Here is a 23,095-nt window from a genome sequence, read left to right on the forward strand (position 1 = left end):
TAAATTTGCTGATTTATCAGTAATGAGCCTGTAAAGTATGTACAGTATAATGAAATCAAAACAAAGATGTGTTAGGTACAGTTGGCTCCACTCCTGTGTTTATAACTTAGCATTGCCAATCCTCTCTCTCTCCCTGAGGTGTGAACCCTGAATTCTGAAGTGTCGGGGTAGTGTCTTTCTGATGAGGGAGACGGGTACAGGTATCCCTCATTTAATGATATTTTGGTTTAGAAATTTAAAGTTTGTAACACCCTTTCTTATTTAACAATCATCAATTTTCAGAATAGCTATCTTCAGCTCACTAGGAAAAATTTGAGAGGGAAGTTGGAAAAATTGGGGATTCTGTGCTCCAAGTGCAGATATTATAATACTGTAATGTGGCTTAGAAATTAAGAAAATATTGTACTGTATACAGTACAGTACAGTATTTTATAGTTTTATAATCTACAGTAGGGTCGGGATATTTCGCAAGATGGGGTCCAAGGATGTTCGCCATATACTAAATCGCGATACAGTAAGTCCTCGCTTAACGTTGGCCCGCTTAGCGTTGTTTCGGTACTACGTCGCTAAACTTTAGATACCAAAAATTCGTTTAACGTCCCGGTAACTGTACAACATCGTTTTGCGTAGCCACGGATTACTTTTTATGGCGCATCACCCTCTCTCGTCTGGCCGCGCTGCGCTCTGTCGGCTAGGCACACTACCCTCACTCGCGGAACGTCACAGCTATTCTTTGTTACAACTTCACATCATTCATGTGTGCTTAAGTGCTTTTGGTCTAAAACTGTACTCTAACCATTCAAAATGGCTTCCAAGCATCCATCAAGTGCTACTGATGCTACTGTAGTGAAGAGGCAACATAAGACCATTACCTTTGCTACGAAAATGGATGTACAGTACAGTATTAGCCCGATTTGAAAAAAGGGGAACGTGCTGTGGACATAGCCACTTTGCTAGGTCTAACTCCCACAACGGTGAGTACTATCCGGACCAACACTGACAAGATTAAGGTTAGCGCTGGAAGTGGTACTACTCTGAGTGCAACAAAGACAACTCGTACTCGAAGCATTGTGATAGAAAAGGTGGAAAAGATGCTGGCTATGTAGATGGAGGACTAGAATCAACGCAATGCACCTGTGAGCTGTATGGTTATCCAGCATAAGGCCAGATCCTTGTTTGACGACATGAAGGAAACAGAGAGTGAGGGATCGAAGGAAGAGACCTTTACGGCCAGCTGAGGCTAGTTTCAACGATTTAAGTGTCGTTATAACTTCCACAACAGAAAGATGACTGGTGAAGCTGCTAGTTCAGATATGATTGCTGCCGAGACATTCCCGCCAGAATTCAAACAGATTGTCCAAGAAGGAGGCTACTCAGCGAAGCAAGTCTTCAATATGGATAAGACTTCTCTCTTTCGGAAGAGGATGCCTGAGAGGACCTATATCTCCATGGAGGAAAAAAGAGCGCCAGGTTTTAAAGCGGCAAAAGATCTGCTTGACGCTGCTGCTTGGTGCGAACGCTGCCGGTGACTTGAAGCTGATGTTGATTTCTCGTGCTGCCAACCCACGGGCCCTGAAAGGTTACTCTAAGGATCACCTTCCTGTGATCTACAAGGCAAATAAGAAGGCATGGATAACTGGCGCAATATTTAGCCAGTGGTTAAACATGTACACCGTCCGTGCAATGAAGGAATACTATGCCAAGGAGAACCTTGACTTCAAAATTCTTCTTATTATTGACAATGCTCCAGCTCATCCTCCCAATCTCAACGACTTGCATGACCTATGGACTAAGGCGTCATTGCCGCATTCAAGGCCTATTATTTACGCCTTACCAAGCCCAGCTGCTCAAGGCTAGACAGAGAAAATAAACCTACGATCCGAGAATACCCCCCCCCCCTTCCTGTATTGGAGTGGCTTCAACATTCTTCATACAATTGGCAAAATTGGCAAGACATGGGAAGAGGTTTCAGAAAGTTGCCTGAATGGTGTTTAGCGTAAATTGTGGCCCGAGTGCGTCAACAGTTTTATGAGATTCACGGACTTAGTCCCAGCAGTGAATAGGGATATCCTCAGCTTGGCTAGACAGGCAGGCTTTGATGAACTGGAATCAGAGGATATTGAGGACATCCTGGCATCCCATACAGAAGAGCTCACCAACAAAGATCTGCAACTGTTAACAGAACACAGTCCTGTTGAAGACGACGACGACGAAGAACAACCTCAACAAATGCTAACTACCAAGAGGATGGCAGAAGCGTTCAACATGATCCAGCAAGGTATGCAAATCCTTATAGATGATGACCCAAACAGAGAACGTAGCTCAAAGGTTCACCACAGCATTGATGACAGTCTTGGTTGTTACACTGAGGTCTATAAGGAGAAGAAGAAGAAGAGTAGCACCAAGCAGTCAACATTGGATTCATTTTTTTGTCGCGGGACGGCAGAAGCATCAGCAGCTTCTTCACAACAGCCAGCAGCTGAGGAGGAGCAAACAACAACGGAGGATGAGCAAACAGCGGCGGAGGAACCCGAGTCCGAGCAGCAGGAGGAGGAGGAGGAGGAGGAGGCAGCAGCAGAGTCTCGGTGACTCACCACTCTCCTCCTCTCCCGCCCTCCTCCGCTCCCACCCTCCTCCTCCGCTCCTGCTATCCGCCTCCTCTGCTTCACTACCCACCACACACTCGCTCTACCACCTCTGCCCATCAGTGAGTACCAATACAAACTTAGTAGTTGTATATGCATGCACTATTTTGTATAGAAATGGCAGCAATTTTCTGTATATATGCTGTAATGTATTTCATGGGGCAAAGGGAGGGTCAGGAACATAACTCCCGCAATTTATATATTTCAAATGGGGAAAATTGTTCCGCTTAACATAGTTTCGAATAATGTCTCGTTTTCAGGAACGTAACCCCGACGTTAAGCGAGGACTTACTGTACATAATTACATGGAATCATTGGGGAAAATAGGGTTAGGTTCTGGAGGCCAGTAAAAGTGACTAAACTTGACTTAACGAGTTTATTTTCTTACTAACTAAAGCACTAATGAACACTAGACTCGGGAACACCAAACTCAGGAACACCAGACTCGGCAGCAGACGCCACACTGCCACCCTCACCTGGCAATCCCACACCTACATAAACGAACAAACCAAAAATATTAGTTACAGCCTTGGCTAGCTGTGAATTTACTTTCACTTGCTGGCTTTAATTCTCGCTGAAGCAGATGTGTCTGTATTTCCATTGCCTCATTCTTTATCATTGGACCCAATATAGTAACTTTATGGCATTGCATGTTTTTAATCCATATCTTGAGTGCATCTTCCATTTCTTGGTAAAGTGGTGGCCATAAGTGTTTGGTGGTCTTGGAAACTGTTGGTTCAGCAAATGCTGCACGAATCTTGTCTGCCTTCTGTCTGATGCCATGAATGGTGCTTTCATTAACTCCGTAGCAATGTGCGACAACAGAGTCACTTACTCCATGTTCAAGCTCGTTCAGAATCTTCACCTTATCACCAATGTTGAAAGTTTTCCTCTTCTTTTCTCACTTGAACTAGGAGGTGTGATACTAGTACGCTTAGGCATCTTGGTAGACAGTAGTAGAGCATGTGGTGACCTTGACTGGAGAGCGAGAGCGCAGCGTCCGCACTTGGCAAGAGCTGAATCAGAAAGACTGTGCGGGCGAGCGTGAATGGATGAGTGAGCAGCCACGGTGGCGCCTCTGGTGAGCAAATAACATATTTGTTTGCCATAGCGGTAAATTTGAAATGTTTCCTGCCCGATTTCCCTCACGAAATAGATTGATTCATTGCTATACAGTATATTGGAAAATGTCGATAATATTGGTAGTCGCGATATAAAAAAATCTTAATAAAAATCTATATATATCCCGACCCTTCTGCACTATAAAACTACAATATATAATAAATAAAATGAAGAGCATGGGTGTTTATGTGTGGGAAGTGAACATATGTATTGAGACAGTGAGTTGTAACTGTGACCAGCCTTACTCTCCCTCCCCCCTATGTGACGTCACGGCATACAGGCAGCAGCCACGCACGTCTCCTGAGTCAGCTTGTTGACTGCCTGGATGAACTGTGTTGCATGTACAATATACTGTACCAGTAAATATGAGGAATAAATAAAAATATTAGTGGTAAACAAAAATAATAATAAATAAAAGAAAAAAAAATACTGCATTGTCTTTGGCAATCATTTCACGGGACATGAGAAAGATCAGCTGAGAGATCCCCCATGCCGCTCCCCCCTCCCCCTACCCACTATCACTCCCACACTCCCCCCCGCTATCACTCCCCCTACCACATCTCCCCCTACCCGCCATCACTCCCCCACTCCACCATCCCTCCCCCCCCCTACCCACTGTCCCTCCCCACTTCCCTACCCACTATCCCCTCCCCACTCCCCTACCCACTATCCCCCCCCCCTACCCACTGTCCCCCTACTTCCCCTACCCACTATCACTCCCCACCCACTATCCCTCCCCCACCTACCCACTGTCCCTCCCCCACTTCCCCTACCCACTATCCCTCCCCCTTCCCTCTCTCCCTCCTTGGCTCTGTGGGCTAACTGCCAAGCACATAAGAAATGTTTATTACCTTTGTTTTTTACTTTATGATATTTTTGTTTTCTTTTGTACAGTCTGTATGAATAATTGTGTGTGCATGTAACAGAGTAAAATAAAATAAATAAAATTCCATATGTTTACCCAAAATTACGAGTTGAACAATAACATAGCTTAGAGCTCAGTTTCTCCCACTCTGAGTGCTACTGGGTGGCGAGTCCGAGACTGCTACACAATTACGTCCCATTTCCACTTATATTATTTCTTGATATCCCTCGTTTAGGATATTATTTCTCGTTTTATCTCGGTGATCCTTTCGCGTAACGGTCGTTTTTTCCGGAACCCATCCAGATCATTAAATGAGGGATGCCTGTACAGGGGTTAAGGATGGAAATTGTATATCAGTTGCGAGAGATTACTATACAGATTAGCACTTTGACAATACCAACTTTTCCTCAGTGTAAATTTCGCGGGGCCACGGGATAATTTGAACCATGTGAATTCATAATAAAATTAAATAAGGCTTGACCCTCATCATAGCAGAGTCCCAGTTTATACCATATGAGCTAATGATGGTAATCAATATTCAAATTTAAATAAAACTCAAACAGTATGGTATTGGCAGTACACTAGCACAGCATTAGTGTGGCTTGATCCTGTACTGAAGAGCGATATTCTTGAGCATCTGGAGTCACCTTTTTCTGTCAACTTTTTCATGGAGAATATACCAGAGGCAATGCAAGATGAATTCCTGTAACTCTGAAACGATTCATTTGCCAAAGACATTCGAAGGGAAGAGCTTGTCGGAGTTTTGGGTGGCAATGGGTTGCTACCCTAATATACAGTACAGTAATATCTCCGTTAGCCAGAATTCCTCAAACCAGGAACTCTCCGATAGCTGGAATTGAAAGTTTCTCGGAAAATCGTTCCCAAAGCCTGCTTTGGGAAAATTTTTCGGGGGAGCACATTTTCTGGAAAATACCGAAAAAACTTTCCCATACCCGGAAAATTCCGGGGATGGGGGATATTATTCCGGGATCGAGAGATAATGTAATGCACAATTTCTGGATCTTCCAAGAATATTTTTCCGTTACCCGGAAAATTCCGGGGATGAGAGATTTTTTCCAGCTTTGAGAGAGTTGTCTCGTTACCCAGAAATTTTTCATTCCTGGAAGTGATCTGCAGCAATTGTTTTGGCTAACGGAGATTTCACTATCAGCAAAAAATGGCTCTCCTGGTGCTTCTGCCATTCTTGTCTACCTATCTCTGTGAAGCGGGGTTTTCCATGTTGAGCATCAAATTGAAACAGCATAATTGACATCATGGGGAAGATGACCTCTGCTGTGTCCTGACTGTGACTGTGACTGTATATCCCAATTGGTAGCAAAAATGCAATGTCAGCCATCCCACTGAATTTTTAATAAATTTTTTGAGTGCTCTTTTTACATGCTTGTAAATTTTGTACACATGCACTGCATCTAAAGTTTGATTTGCTGAGTTGTTGTCAAATTGAGTTTATTTTTGTGAGATTATATACACTGCATTTTCTGCGGACACAACAGAGGTTTTTGTTTTTCACATATCCATTACTTGGATTATTTAATACAGTTTACCTGTGTGGCAGTTATGTTTTATGTTATCTCTGTAGCTACTGGTACAGTTGCAGAAATATGTTTCTGCGCCCCCTGTGGTAACCCGTGTCTCCAAATGGCACTGTCGCAGTACAGTAGTAGTATCACTGTTTATGAATGAATGGGTATTGGTCGTGTAATGACGGGCGTGATTGATGGAGAGGTTTGTTATAGGTCATGTGGGTTGGCCGTTTGGATACATGGGTTACCACAGGGGGAGAGGAACACATTTCCACAACTGTACCACTAATAATAATAAAATATAAAAATTTCATATCCAGCATGCTAATTCGAGTGACATTGCTTTGTTTACTTTGTTAAAGAAAGGTGTAGTTGGGGGTCATGGAGGGTATCATATTTTGTCCAGAGGGCCACAGAAATGAAAAGGTTGGGAACCACTGTTAGAGCTAGCTAGATGAAAATACCAAAGTTACAATAGAATGAGAGGGGGATGTATTCATGTTCTAAGTAAGGTGTTCCTTTGGTGAAGGGGGAATTAATGACCAAATGGATTACGTATTGATATGTTTGAATCTATATCATGTAGAAGCATCGAAGTTTAGTTTAACCCTTGACCATGAGATGGCACTTTCCCAGTTGAGTAAAATCATCTGACAGTAGCCAGAATAGAATAGATAAGAAGACATCGTAGTGGAGGAATTAATTAACAATCACATCAACCAGGAAGTGAGCACCACATATTTATTATAATACGAGCTTGATGTGAACAAAAATAGTCGAGTTGCCAGCTGTCCAGTATAAAATCAGCAAACCACATAGCTCAGTTGTGCCAGTGCTAAGTGGTAAACACAGGAGTGGAGCCAACTGTACTTACCAATAGCTCGGGGCAATTTCTTGATGAGCTGTTAACAGGCAGACGAATTGTACTGCATACAGTTTCGTATAGTATTGTGTTCAACACTTCGCAGGCACTGTAAATAATTGTTCTGACAAACTTAAAACTACACTTCATACATAACACTTAGCACTATCTGTACACAGACTGCAAACTGAAGCTCAGTGTGGGCCAGCTTCCTGAGTTCTTGCATGTGACTCTACTCCTTCCAACTGTGAACCAATTTGCCGACTACTCAAAATGTAACGGTTATCCGGTACTGTGCCTACTTATCGGAAGCTGAGTTATGGGGGTTTTACTAAGAAACAAGTACCTTTACTGAACATTAATTCTGGTTAATAAAAAGAGCTTTACATGTGAATCTCAATATTGCTGTGTTTCACAGTGATGAGGTGTGTGTGCTGAATGCAACTGGCACAGCAGCAGTAATCAGCCTACATTACCTGGATACTGATACTAGTGGAGGTATGCCAGGAATTTCCAGGTCCCTGCGAGACCCCATGACACTCTCACTTGACCGTAAGGACTTTGAGCAGCAACAAGGTCAACAAAATCAACAGTCAGGGAAATCATCTTGCAAGGATGGACACACAGGCTCACAAGTGAGTACAAGTACAGTACATTAGTCTCTAACTCTAGTACACACCTCACTATACTACCACTCCACACAACTGTAATTTAATATTTAGGAATGGGAAAATAAATTTTACTTCAACCTTTATATATATATATATATATATATATATTGAGCATAAAGTCCCTGATTACAAACATTTATTACACAAAACATATGCTCAATTACAAACATGCAGTTTTTGCACTTTAAAAAATCTAGAATTTCTCTACAAATACAACATTATGTTTCTTCTATCTATCTTGGATAAAGAGCTTCAGACTTTATTTATGCCCATATATATATATATATATATATATATATATATATATATATATATATATATATATATATATATATATATATATATATATATATATATATATATAGTAAAACCTCGATAAATTGGACTTCAGTATATCGGAATTTACTATTTTCAAACTCTGAGGTGCTCTGGTCACCAGAAAAAAAAAGTACAGTACATGTCTTAAAAAATGGGGAAGATTAATAAAAAATCTTTTGAAAAGATCAACACTTATTCATTGAATACTATACAGTGGTCTAATCAGGTTTGCTATAGGCCTACTGAGAACTAAGACACTTGAATATGTAAGCAGGCTGGGGCTGATCAGGCGTTGCCACATTTGTCAGATTCATTTATTTATTGATTCAGTATTATATTCTCATTTGATTGGCCTCTTATGGTTTATGGTTCATCATGATTAATATAACATCTTCAGTAATAGAGAAAAAATGCAATATTGTATGCAATTTGTAATATGACTTGAAAATAAAAGGATAAGCTGTATCAGAAGGTCATTTATTCAAGATGTGTTCATGTGAGATTTCAGCAAATAAACTTATTACAGGGTCACTATAACACACTGTATAGTATTTGATAAGAAGATACCTTCCTAACAATGCTATTTACTACCTTTGAGTGATACATGATAGCTCACTTTGGCTACTTTTACACTTAGACAACTGAATAATGAGTAAACCAGGGTATAAGCAAATGCATAATACTGTACACTACAATATTACTTATGAAGTGATGATAAATACACAACAATAATATTTATTAAGTGGTGATAAATACACAACTGTACTGTACTAATTTAATAGGTGTTGAAGACAGACATTGTGGTAAGCAGCTACAGTAAGCCTATCAGCTGTTTGTCCTTTGTAAACAATGATCCTAAATTATATGAGAATTATGGTGAAATTGCATAAAGACATGTTAAAGAAATCTTGGGGGAGGGAACCACCCACCCGTGCTACCCCCCTCCCTCCCCACTGCCAGCTGCTCCCAGATACATACCGTATACTCTACACTCGTCTTCAACACATACAATATACTCCAACACTTATTTGTTCTTTTTTTATCTTTATAGTACTGTACAGTATACAGTTTTCTCTTTATTCATAAGACATTCTGTGGTTACCTATAGTAAATAAGAACCATCTCAGTGAAAACAGTTGTTGACAACCAGACTTAAGTCTGATTTTCAACTCAGAGAAATTTGTTTTATATTATTTTTATTGTTGATGTATTATTATTTTAATAATCTTGCTTTATACTTAAAGACCTTAGTTGTTGAAATGCAGTAATAACATAACAACAACTGATTTTCTTTTAACAGTACAGATAAGCAGTGTTATCTCCATCCCCCCCCCCCCATATAGTACAGTATTCGCTTTTTTCGAACGTTCGCATTTTTCGGACTGGGGTCTGCCCCAATCAATCCGATTTATCGAGGTTCTACTGTATCATGTAGATCCACAATGGAAACGTGGATAAGATAAATCTTGATAAAACCACACAGGGAAAGGGAAACACAGGAGCCCCTTAGCTTTTGTCTTTATTTGAAGATATCTTCAGAGGAAATTGAATTTACAGGGACTGAAAGAAGCTTATATACAATGGGTGACAGTGCATAACATCAGGTCAGGTCAATCACATGGGACTTCCTGATCCACACACCACCTCCACTCAAATGAAAGAAAAGCTTATAAGAATGGGTGATTTAACAGGTCAGGTCAGGTAAAAAACATGAGGCCCACTAATCGTCTACCCTACATCCACCTCAAATGTTTTCAAAGCATTATTAACCTTTGTGATGGTCAATACAAAACTTACTTATAATGTTACATAAATTTATATATATATATATATATATATATATATATATATATATATATATATATATATATATATATATATATATATATATATATATATATATATATATATATATATATATATATATATATATATATATATATATATATATATATATATATATATATATATATATACATATATATATATATATATATATATATATATATATATATATATATATATATATATATATATATATATATATGCATGCTATAACCACAAGGAAAGAAGAAAACACGAAGTTCCCAAGCGCTTTCGTGTAATTCACATCTTCAGGGGTGAGTACAGACTAGAGAGAGTAATACAAATCAAGGTGTATATATACAGAGGAGGGTGAGACCAGGTCCACAATGGTCAGGTATTAGGTAATGACCTTACTAATCTTTAAATAGCACACAACGGTTGGTGGTCAGGTCAGATGGTCAAGTGACCCGGCCTTCTCACCTGATCACAATCTTCTTAATTACAAAATTGTCCAGCTTGTACATGCCGTTACTCAAATTCATGTTGGATGCTTCGGTATGTTTAATAAGACTAGATTCTATGATGTTCCTACTATCAATTGAATTACATGGTAATATTGAGGAGGCATTGAAGTGACTGGGATAATGCCTCTCAATATAAAACATATATATATATATATATATATATATATATATATATATATATATATATATATATATATATATATATATATATATATATATATATATATATATATATATATATATATATATATATATATATATATATAATGCTTTACGGAGTTGTATGTTTATTAGGATAGTGGACAAAGTCATTTTGACCTTAGTCATGTGGCAGTAGAATATTTGCCTTGCTAGTGAATGGCCTGCAGGTTCAGTTCCTGGTCAGAGTAGAGGATTTGGTTGCTGCCTTTATTCACTGCCCTCACACACTCACCAGTAATATGAATACAGTACACTGTAGGTGAGGACATTGGAGGTGGGGGGATAACTTTGTACTTGATGAACTTCTTGCAAGGGGATGAGGAGACCTGTTGTAGTAGCCTTCAGTGCCTGGAAACACAAGGCTTCCCCTGAAGTACAGTAGTCCATATCATGACACTTGTTTCATCAATGTATTTTCTTTGATATTTTAGTTGAGTCAAAGCATAAATAATATTCATTAATATAAAAACCTTTTGTAAATTGTCACATCTGTAAGATGGATAAAATTTGCAAGTGATAAAATATTTCATATTTCAAATTTTTGGACATTCCCGAAAGTGATAAATTGTAGATATTATTTGAGAATTTAGAGATTGGGGTATAAGGGTATAAGAAATAAACTGTCAAAGCTAAAGGTCCATAAGAGTCCCACCCTGACATGGTGCATCCCAGAGTGCTAAGAGAATTGTGCAACGAGCTTGCCGAGCCCCTGAAGATCCTGTTCTGTAAATGCCTGGATGAACAAAAGGTCAGCAGTGATTGGAAAATGGCTTATGTGAGTCCTATCTTTAAGAATATCTTTAAGAAGGGCGATTGTCACTCCACAAACAACTATAGACCGGTGAGCCTGACCAGCATAATATGTAATGTACTTGAGAGTGTTATCAGAGATGCCGCGATGGAACATCTATTACGAAACAACCTTGTAAAGGATTGCCAACACGGTTTTATGCCAGGGCGCTCCTGCTTAACACAATTGCTCAAGGTAATGGATATTTGGACCCATATTCTGGAACGAGGTGGTAATATCGACAATATATACCTAGATTTTGCCAAGGCTTTCGACATTGTACCTCACGAAAGGCTAAAAATCGAACTGGAAGGCTACGGAATTTAGGGAAATGTCCTAGCGTGGATAGAAGACTTTCTACATGACCGCAAGCAGTGTGTGGTGATTAATGGCACGAAATTATCATCTGTACCTGTCACAAGCAGGGTGCCACAGGGCAGTGTATTGGGCTCGCTGTTGTTTGTTTGTTTCATAAATGACAAGCCTGACGTTGTACACTCCTCCATACAAATGTTTGCCGATGACGCCAAGTTATTTCGGGAAATCAAAAACCAAGCGGACTGTGAAGAGCTGCAGAAGGATCTCTTATGAGCTCCAAGAATGGTCGAAGAAATGGCTGCTGAGATTCAATGTCACGAAATGTAAGAGGATGCACCTGGGGTGTACCAACGGTAAGGAGGCATATCATATGTCCCAACAGGATGAAGAAACTTCACTATTTGAGATTGAATGTGAGAAGGACCTAGGTGTGTATGTTGACAATGAGCTGAAGGTAAATCGGGCAAATAAATTATTAGGTCTTATGAGAATGTCGTTCAGATATCTAGACAGTCCGTCCTTCGTAACGATTTTCAAGAGTGAAGTGCTTCCCCATCTGGAGTACTGTCACCCCGTCTGGTCCCCGAGATATACTAGGGACTGTCAGTTGGTTGAAAATGTTCAAAGGAGGGCCACCAGATTGGTGCCTGCACTTCGGCACCTCAACTACCCTGAGAGATTGGAGCACCTGAGCTTGCCTAGCTTATACTGCAGTCGGGCAAGGGGCGACCTAACTGAGGTGTAAGCATCTCAAGGGGCACTACTCAGTCGAGTGTCATTACTTGGAGCTGGCGGACGCTCGCCCCACAAGGGGTCACAGCTCAAGATTGAAGGAGGTGCAGGTCCAGAAAACTATGAGGGCAAACTTTTTCAGAGTGAGAGTTGTGAACTCTTGGAACAATATGCCAGAAAGTGTTGTAACGGCACCGAGTGTAAGCTCTTTCAAGACCAGACTTGACCAACCCTGGAGCTGGTTCAGGTACATTCAGGAGCCGGTGCATGCCCAGTACTTGCCAACAGTGCGTAACAGAGACGTGACCGATAGCCCAAGTGGCTAATGAGCCGATCAGTGGTGAAGAGGATAAAAGATACTGACATAAATGGATTAGTGACATAAGTGATGGTACTGACATAAATGAATGACACATGCATGATTTTGACATATAAGGGCTGGTTAAAAAGTTTTGGAAACTGTATAGTATGTTCCGAAGTGCAGAACCACAACTCTCTTGATAATCTTTCAGTGTAGTCTCCCTTGGCTTAAGTACTGTATACATATTCCTCTTGTTCTTCAGACATGTAATGATAGTCTTGTAGAAGTTGTCCGACTGCTCCTTATTCCACACTTCATTACCCTTTGTGAGCTTCTCACTATCCAGAAGGTGGCAGCCTCTGAGGTGGGACTTAAGGTTTCAAAACAGATAGTACAGTGGCCTCAGGTTATTTTATGATTTTTTACTGGGATTTATTTTATTTGACAGCTGCGTAAATTACTACCATTTTCCTATATGGTGTGAGATTTTTTGGGGGGGTGAGAAAATTAGGTGAAGTATTTTAAATCAATCACTGTGTCGGTAAAGGCCTATCAATACAGATAAGATTCTGGGAGCTATGGGTTTTCAGCTCCATATAATAACTAGTTACTAGATCTAGTAGCTAGTTATTATATGGAGCTGAACATAACAGAAAAGAAATCTTGAATTTGTTACTGTGTGAAAAAGACTAAAGACTTTTTTCTTAGTTAAAGACTTTGAAGTTTACTGGCAGCTTTGCTGTTGAAGTTTGGACATTGTGTAATATTGCTCTTTTCATAGAATATTAGACAAAATTATTGAAGTAAAAGTTGTATTTAAAAGAAGGATTGAATATTGGGTTTTATACATAGAATTGGTAATTAATTAGCTTAAAGAAGGGATGGTGACCAAAATTTAAATCCCCATAGGTATGTTTGAGACATAGGGTTTCAAGTCCTCGCCCTCTTAAGAGATTTGGTGTGAGTACCTTTCCTTTTACCTCTGTAACTGGCTCGACAATGTTTAATAGCTACGGCACTCTCTCTCTCTCCCTCCCTCCTTTTCTCTCTCTCTCTTTTTATCTTTTCTTCAAGATTATCATCTCATGTTCTTCTATTGATCTTGCCTGATTCTTACTGTATGGTATTTTAAAGAGGACTTGACAACCTTTCTTGATTTTGACTTGCCTGTATCTTCTATTTTCTAGTTTGTGCTATTTCTTCTCTTGTTTCCTGCCCATAATCCAGCACCAGTATATCACTGACAGGCACATGAAACTGTGTTTGCTTAAGCACATGATTCATATTACTACAAAATCATTCTTTATATTGATATATGTTTGTGATTTGAATAAGAGAATACTTTACTTTGATATACAGTAAGTATATATATATATATATATATATATATATATATATATATATATATATATATATATATATATATATATATATATATATATATATATATATATATATATATATATATATATATATATACATATATATATATATATATATACATATATATATATACATATATATATACATATACAGTACCCCGCTTGCGGTCAATTGAACCCACAGGGTACCGCGTTAAGTGAAAACCGCGTTAAGTGAACAACAGAACATATGGGATTAATTCCAATAGAGACTGGCCCGACCCCCAAACTCCACTTTTTGACGACACACAACTATGTTGTAGTAAAAATTTTATCTTAACTTTATGATGGTATGCACACACAATTAATAATTAAGAGAAATATCAATAATATTAGGTTTTTTAACACTTGCATTAGTAGAAAAGATGGCTGGGCACACGGGGATGGGGGGTTGGTTCCGAGGCAGAGGGCAGATTATTGGCCCTCACCTGTATCACTTGTATCAATTGTATCACTATCCACCACAGAGGCTTGCAGGGCCTCTTTGTCAAACCCCTCAAAGGCCATATAAGTCCATATCCTCACTATAATTATCACTATCACTGACTTGGGCCGGCTGTGGTGGGTGGCGGGTGAAGAACTCGGTAATGTTTTGATGACTGGGCGACCTTGTGCGCATCGTGCCCGCGCCGCTTCCCGCGTATATGATGAAAAATTCCGCGTTAAGTGAAAGTTCAGCTCTGGCGAGGCACCGCGTATATGATAAAACGCGTTAAGTGAAACCGCGTTAGGCGGGGTAATACTGTATATGTATACAGTGGGGTATGCTATAACGAATCTAATTGGTCCTAGAACCTTGTTCGTTATAGCATTCGTTCGTTATAGGATTAATCCCTTCCAGGCCCCCAAATACAACCTCTTAACACTGACATATATAATACAGTCAACCCTCACTTTACGCGGTTAATTCAACCCACAGGGTACCGTGGAAAGTGAGAAACGCGTAAAGTGAACAACATAACATATGGGATTAATTGAAATAGAGACCTGGCCGACCCCCAAACTCCACTTTTTGACAACACACAACTATGTTGTAGTAAAAATTTTATCTTAACTTTATGATGGTATGCACACACAATTAATATAGAAGAGGTTAGGTTAGGAAAAATAAAGGTTAGTTTAGGAAAAATAAAGGTTAAGTTTGGAAAAATATAGGTTGGGGTTAACACTTACGTTAGTAGAAGAGATGGGTCGGCGTACAGGAATGGAGGCTGGTTCCGAGGCAGAGGGCAGGCTACTGGCCCTCAGGTGAGTCACCATCACTGTCATCCACACTTGTCAGGGCCTCCCTGACAAATCCCTCAAAGTCATCATCACTGTCTCTACCTCTGTCACTATCACTGGCTTGGGCTGGCTGTGGTGGGTTGCGGGCGAAGAACTCTGTTATGCTTTGCTGACGGCTGGTGTTTATGTTGTCGTGATAAACCTTGAAGTAGGGCTCCATAGTCTGCAACAGCTGGGTAGTGAAGATTTCATACCTGTTTGCGTCAGGGTCGTCGGAAAGGAGGAGCTTGACTTTCTCGATACACTCGATGGCACCCCTAACATTACTATGGGATAAGCGGTGTTCTTCTTGGGATGACGCACCACCTGCCTCTTCACTGACGTCATCATCATCTACCATCTCGTCGGTAGTCACATCAGGATCCTTTATCACCTCCAGGATGTCGTCGTTGGTGGTCTCGGAGAAGCCTGCAGCTGTAACACTGCGCAGCTTCTCTGGAAAGGTCCACTGCTACTGCAACAGTCTGAACCTCACCAGTCACAGATTGACTCTGCCTAATGACCGGAATGCCTTGCAACACATGTCTCCATGCGTGACGAACAGTTGCTACAGACAGCTGATCCCATGCCTCCACCAAGAAGTCCACAGCTTTCTTGATGTTGAATATTCTCCAGAATTGTTTTAAAAGTACTTGTTGCTCTGCCAACTGTTGATCCTCGTCGTCTTTGCTCTTGCTATCGGTGGTGGTGTCACTCAGGTTACGCAACTCTTCCCTGGTGTTGGTGTAGTCGTTCAGGAGCTTGAATTTTTTAGTAGAGAATGCAGCTTTTACATTACAGATTAACTCTTGGTCCATGGGCTGTAATATAGACGTAGTGTTCGGAGGAAGGAAGACCACTTTTACGTTGGGGTGACGATCTAACAGTAGCGGCGAGTGTCCTGGTGCGTTGTCCAGCAGCAACAAAATCTTGAATGGCACATTCTGTTGCTCACAGAATTTCTTCACATCGGGAACGAAACAGTCATCAAACCAGGAGAGGGACAGCGTAGAGAACATCCACGCCTTTCGTGCGGTCAGCCAGTGGACATTTAGCTTGGTCATGTCCATGCTCTTGTAGGCGTGCGGCTTGCATGCTGTGTGGATCACCGATAACTTGAGCTTACAGGTACCAGAGGCATTGGTGGTTGTGTAAGCGGCGCGAACATGGTTCGCACAAGGTCGCCCAGTCATCAAAACATTACCAGTTCTTCACCCGCCACCCACCACAGCCGGCCCAAGTCAGTGATAGTGATAATTATGGTGAGGATATGGGCTTATATGGACTTTGGGTGGTTTGACAAAGAGGCCCTGCAAGCCTCTGTGTGCATAGTGATACAATTGATACAAGTGATACAGGTGAAGGCCAATAATCTGCCCTCTGCCTCGGAACCAACCCCCCATCCCCGTGTGCTCAGCCATCTTTTCTACTAATGTAAGTGTTAAAAAACCTAAAATTATTCATATTTCTCTTAATTATTAATTGTGTGTGCATACCATCATAAAATTAAGAAGTTATTTTTACTACAACGTAGGTATTGTGTCTGAAAAAGTGGAGTTTGGGGGTCGGCCCGGTCTCTATTTCAATTAATCCCATATGTTATGTTGTTCACTTTACGAGTTTCTCACTTTACGCGGGCCGCCGTGGGTTGAATTAACCGCGTAAAGTGAGGGTTCACTGTGTATATATATATATATATATATATATATATATATATATATATATATATATATATATATATATATATATATATATATATATATATATATATATATATATATATATATATATATATATATATATATATATATATATATATATATATATATATATATATATATATATATATATATATATATATATATATATATATATATATATATATTATTTAATTAATTAATTAATTACTGTTACTTCCTCTGATGGATGTATGGATGTCCAATTGCTTCTAGTGCATCATTCACCCAATTTTTTCATATTCAACTTGGTCTTCCTCTCTCCTATCATTATTAAATATTCTATCTACCAATCCATAACTTCCTATTCTCTTTTAATGTCCTTACCACCAAATTTACCTAATATACCTAGGCAAACCTTGATCTACCTTCTGCCTGACACTTCTTTTCCTTTCTCTCTTTTTCTCTGTTTTACATTCTTTGTATCCTATTCACCTCACCTATTACTTTCAAGCATATCATATCTGACATTCTTAATTTTCTCCTTCCTCTTGCACCCAGAGTCCATGCTTCACTAGATCCATATAATAATGTCAACTCCATGATGTCCCCACACTGTACTGAATATTACCAGCTGATACACTTTCTGCTCTCCTTACATTCCTTTGATCACTTGTTACTTTTTTTCTCATTTACTCAATATTTCTTCTTTTCTGACTTCAATCAAACTAACAATTATTTCTCCTTGTTTCTCTTCTCTATTTATTCCCATCACTTTGTATTTATTCAGTCACACTTAACTATCTTAGTTCAAAATCTTGCACTAACACCTGTAACTTTCTTCTGAAGCACTCATTAAAACAGTGTCATCAGCTGACACCAGGCACTTCACCACCCATTTGCATCTCAAGTGATTGTTTACTAGACTTGTGCCCCTTTCCATTACATTTACTTTCACCTTTTACTAACTCAACCCTACAAAATACTGGAACACCGGGGCAATTATTTCCCTCTGCCTCACAAATTTAACACATTTTACTCTCCCAGTAAAATGTTTTGAATAGCATTCGATTTCCCATCACTTGTTACACTTTAAAATGTTCACATAATTTTTCTGTTTATTCCATGTTTTTTCCATATCCATAAATACCACAAAAAATTTCTTCCTTTTTTTTTACACTGTACCAAGTTATGAACATAATGGGAAATGAAGCATGTCGATGTAGAAGCCTGTGTTATGGTTACTAGGTACCCTCAGGCAAAGGTTACCAGTGCCTAGGGATGGGAATCTTAGAGCTGCATAACATTATCCACACTGACAGTATTTATGGTGCAGGGTAGATGCAAGCAACCATCTCACCAGATTAACAGTGCTTCAAGAACCAGTGAGGTTTTAAGTAAAGACTCTTTGACTTTTCTTATAGATTAATCCATTTCCAAACTCGCCAACATTCAGGGTTTTGCCTCACTCTCACCTCCATCCCTGGACAATGTAAACCCCCATAAAACAGGAGAAAAAAAACATACCGGTATACGTACCTGTAACATGTTATGTGGGATGAAGATAGAACTGAGTTGAATAGGTCAGAGGGGGAGGACCTTGGTTTGGAGGTGGATGGCAAACTGTAGTATGAATATGACACATAAATTAAAGTTAAAAATACATCTCGGATGATGTGCCTTATCTAGCATCTATCTCCTTCAAGAAAGTTGGCTGCATATTACCCAGGTTCATTCACATTTAAAGTATGCTCATGCAGCAGTGTAACATCCCCACAAAATTAAAGATTTTCATGGAAATGAGATGGTTACAGTCTTTGAAATTGGTACTCAAGAAAATTTGAATTATGAGGACTGAGAAAATTTAATATTCCATTCGTTATATATTTGTAGATTTAAATCTGTTACTTTAATTTTTTAAATGAAGAAGCATGTTTATTACAGTACCTTGATAATGCATGACTAATGTCAAAGGTCATAATTTCGTGATTTTCTAATTATGACAATAAACCAAGCTGATACTTCACATTGTGTGTTATGCATGTATAACACACTAGGCAGATCAAGTTGCCTTGTACTGGTATGGAAATCATCTTTGTACCACTTGGTGTTAAATAAAGAGTTGAGAGAAGTAACTTGAATAAACCATTTACTGGAAAATCTCATTTTAAGAAATTCAGTAGATAGTTTTTCTTTTTATTAATTTTCTTATTTAGGGATAAATTAGTCATTATCAAAATAATATTAAAATATTGAAAGTGATACGAGTTGATTGTGCATAACTTGTAAAAAATTGTGTGCGAATACATAGTAGATTAACAAAAAATAATTAATTGACTAAATTGTTGCAGGAAGCTCAAGATCTCAGACTATTTTTGTGAATGGCAGAAGAGGAGTAGTTTATTAATTAGGGCTGAATGAAGTAATAAAGGCTTGGAAAATTATTGAGAATTTGTAGTATGAAAGAGTATTGAGAATTTTGGAGATATTTTCTTTTCACTGTATATTACTTTTCATATATACTGGAGTATGGATTGTGCTGAAATTTTTACCATATTTATTATTAAAGGTAAAAATACAAACTACCCAACACAAGAGACGGGGTTCAGGTACCACATCATTTAGCACTTTTGTATTGCATGTTGTATAGCACCAAGACCTGCCTGGTGGTCAGGCTTAAATCCCTCTATCAATCCCCCACACCCTCAGCCCTTTATGTAGGAGATAATGGAGTCACAGTTCAAAGTACCGTATATCACGGCCTATAAGACGAAATTTGAACATTAAAAAAATCTGCCCAAAGTTAGGGGGTCGTCTAAACCACCAAGTTTAAAATTCTTACCTCTTAAATATTGTGGTTTAGTGTGTCAAGAGTGGTGATGAAAACATCATAAGCCACTCACAAGGTCTTACCACTAATTATTTTATACTGAAACTTACGTTTGGCAAGCTGGATTCAAATTAAGATTACCGGTATATTAAAATAATAAAAATGTATTATAAACCTGTCTAACATACCGTAAAAGAGATTTATACCCCTATAATAAACACAGCTATCATCACACACCCCTCCCCACGCCCCCCCCCCATTTGCCAGTGAGGAGCCGTGGAGGTGGTCAGTAATGCATACCGGTATCGGTATATTTACTCATAATAATATTTATCTCCTATAAATAATTGATTTAAATTTTATTTTTTTCCAAAGAATATTCAGTAAATGAGTGCATTAATTCTTGAAACTATCGACGGTTAATTACAGACGCTCAAGTGACGTCACTAGTGTTTACACTACACCAGCTGGTAATATTTGATGCCATTACTTGAAGTGAATTGGCCTTATTTTAAGTAACTAACTATAAATAAATACAAAAATTAAAAAAAAAGATCAAAACTGAGAAATAATATACTGTATGTATGTTGTGTTGTCAAAGTAAGAGGAACAATTGTGTAAGTACGTAATATTTTTTCACTCAAATCCTAATGAAACACTACTGGAGAACATTCCTTTGTCGCAAAACAGTTTATAAATTAAAGAAAATAATTACAGTGTGTTTAATATATTACAGTATATTATAAATAAATAAATAAAACAAATAATTCGGTAAATCTATTTAAAGTAAATGGAAAATAAGCAAACATGTTATTTACCAAGACCCTTCCGTCTGGCTCAGGGTGAGATGTAGGGGAGATAAAGAAGGCTATTTATAGCCCATCAGAAGTGACCAGTACCCTAATGCACCATAAATAATTCATTGAACATTCATTTTTTGTACATAGTATATTCAGTATATATATATATATATATATATATATATATATATATATATATATATATATATATATATATATATATATATATATATATATATATATATATATATATATATATATATATATATATATATATATATATATATATATATATATATATATATATATATATATATATTTGTGTAATAAATGTATGTAGTAAGTACATACTGGTAACCTTTTTCACTCAAATCCTAATGAAACACCACAATTAGAATACGGTGGTTGCTGTTGAACCACATGTTGTATAAATAGTCACACCACCGAGACGAGGGAACACTCCCACCACGCTTCAGTGACGTCACTAGTGTTTACACTACACCAGCGGGTATAATTTGATGACATTACTTGAAGTGAATTGGCCTTATTTTAAAAAATCAAGGATGGTTGGTAAAGGACTACTGAGTCAGTGGGTAAGTGTCACATTTGGGGTACTGGTCTTATACAGCAAATAGAGCTCAAAAGCTACTTTTTTGGAAATGGGGGGTGATATGGTAAGAAAACTTAATTTTTTTTTTTTTATTATTTGTATTGATTATGACTATTATCTGCATATCAAAAAAAAGACATAGATCTCACTTAGTGAAGGTGCCATGAGATGTATAGTGACCATCTCCATAGTCAACCTGCATGTTATGTGTGCATAAGAATTAAGGTATCTAAATAAATGCATATGTCATAAAAGAAGAGAAAATTCCAGTTTTGTTACTGTGAAATATGATTGCTATTTCCAAGGGGAAGAGTTTGTGGTGTGGCTTGGTAGTATGTTGTAGACCTGACCCTGCTTGATACTGTATAGTCATGTTGTTTATCTCTGCTGTAAAGAACTTAAAGAGTTGTCTGCTTTAGATTATGATAAGTGAATTTGTTTATTTTTATATTTTGCAGATTATCATCTGTTGTTTTTTATGCACTGGCTTCCTTTTCCCCTTCAAAATGGTAAACGAAGAAAAAATGTATGCAGTATATAAAAAGTTGAAGACAACATACCTAGTGCATTTTGTTTAGATGCAGTTATCCATATGACTTGAACTGCAAGTATTTATATTACTTTTATAGTAATCTCCCCATTAGCCAGAATAATTGGTACAGAGCTGTTCAGGGTTTGAGAGATTTCCGGGTATGGAGACAAATTTTATCATCCCCGGAATTTTTCTGGGTACTGGGGAAAGTTTTTAAAAAGACAGAGCTGTGTTTATTTATGCAAACACTACTATACATATACAATATATTGTAAATAAACAACATATACTACTGTATACACTAAAATGTACTCACCAGCCAATGCTATCTTCTTGAGCTTGTGATACAGGCAGACCAAATGTTGATATGTTAATACAGGATGGCCTGCCTTTGTCCTGTGCCATCTCCTGTAGCAGGTGATGCTTACTGTTACTCTCCTCCATGAAGGAATATACAAGTAAATATTAATGGTTGCCCCTTATGTAACAAGGATGGCCGACCCAAGGGCCACCTAGGCATGAATTTGTTTAAGGTGTAGAAGCAGTCTCCAACACAACAACCACACCCTAAGTTAACGAGTTGCATGACACAGTGTCAAGGAATAGTCCGAGAAGACTGGACAACTCGCCAACTGCACTGGCTAACCATTACCCCGGAACACGATCCACAAATGGATTGACATCCAGGTTCCCAATTACTGCTGGGCAGACAGAGGCAAATGGCATAAAGAAACTTGCCCATAGTTTCACCCTGCCTGAGGATCGAACTCAGGTCCGGTCACTTGCGAGACGAGCTTGCTGACCATTACACCATGAAGGAGGGATTGTACAAACACACACACACACAGACACTGTACAGCTCCTCCCCGACTTACGACGGGGTTAGGGACCCAAATCCAGGTCATAAGTCGAAATGGTTGTAAGTCGAAAATGCTTAAATAATACATAGAAAATCTAAAATGGGTGTCTCTTTTTCTTCTCAGCACCAGAAAACTCTCACTTTTAAGCTTGCCAGCCATTTTAATGTGAATTACAAACAAAAATTTTGTCAGTACACAGCGCATTCACTGACGTTGGGACTCGAAAATACGTAATTTGACAAAATTTTGGTACGACTGAGGCGGTCGTAAGTCGAGGAGGAGCTGCATACTGTACATACACACACTACCCTAAAGTAGGCATACACTGTTCACTCTGCACAGTATAGTAGGGTCTTGGAGTACGTGTATCCATAGTACGCGACTTCGCTTATGCGACTAACCCC

The 23,095-nt window shown here is 38.6% G+C and overlaps 1 protein-coding gene across 2 annotated transcripts in view; it reads left to right on the forward strand.

The window, feature by feature from the left end:
* Positions 1-23,095, forward strand: part of LOC121868836 (C2 domain-containing protein 5-like) — a 77,912-nt gene that overhangs the window by 31,755 nt on the left and 23,062 nt on the right. For both annotated transcript variants that reach the window (XM_042369810.1, XM_042369811.1), the window contains exon 10: positions 7,457-7,673. In XM_042369810.1, coding sequence (XP_042225744.1) covers positions 7,457-7,673 — 217 coding nt within the window. The remainder of the gene's footprint in view (positions 1-7,456; positions 7,674-23,095) is intronic.

This window comes from Homarus americanus, unplaced genomic scaffold (genome assembly GCF_018991925.1).
Source record: "Homarus americanus isolate GMGI-L3 unplaced genomic scaffold, GMGI_Hamer_2.0 scaffold30535, whole genome shotgun sequence".
Lineage (NCBI taxonomy): Eukaryota > Metazoa > Arthropoda > Malacostraca > Decapoda > Nephropidae > Homarus > Homarus americanus.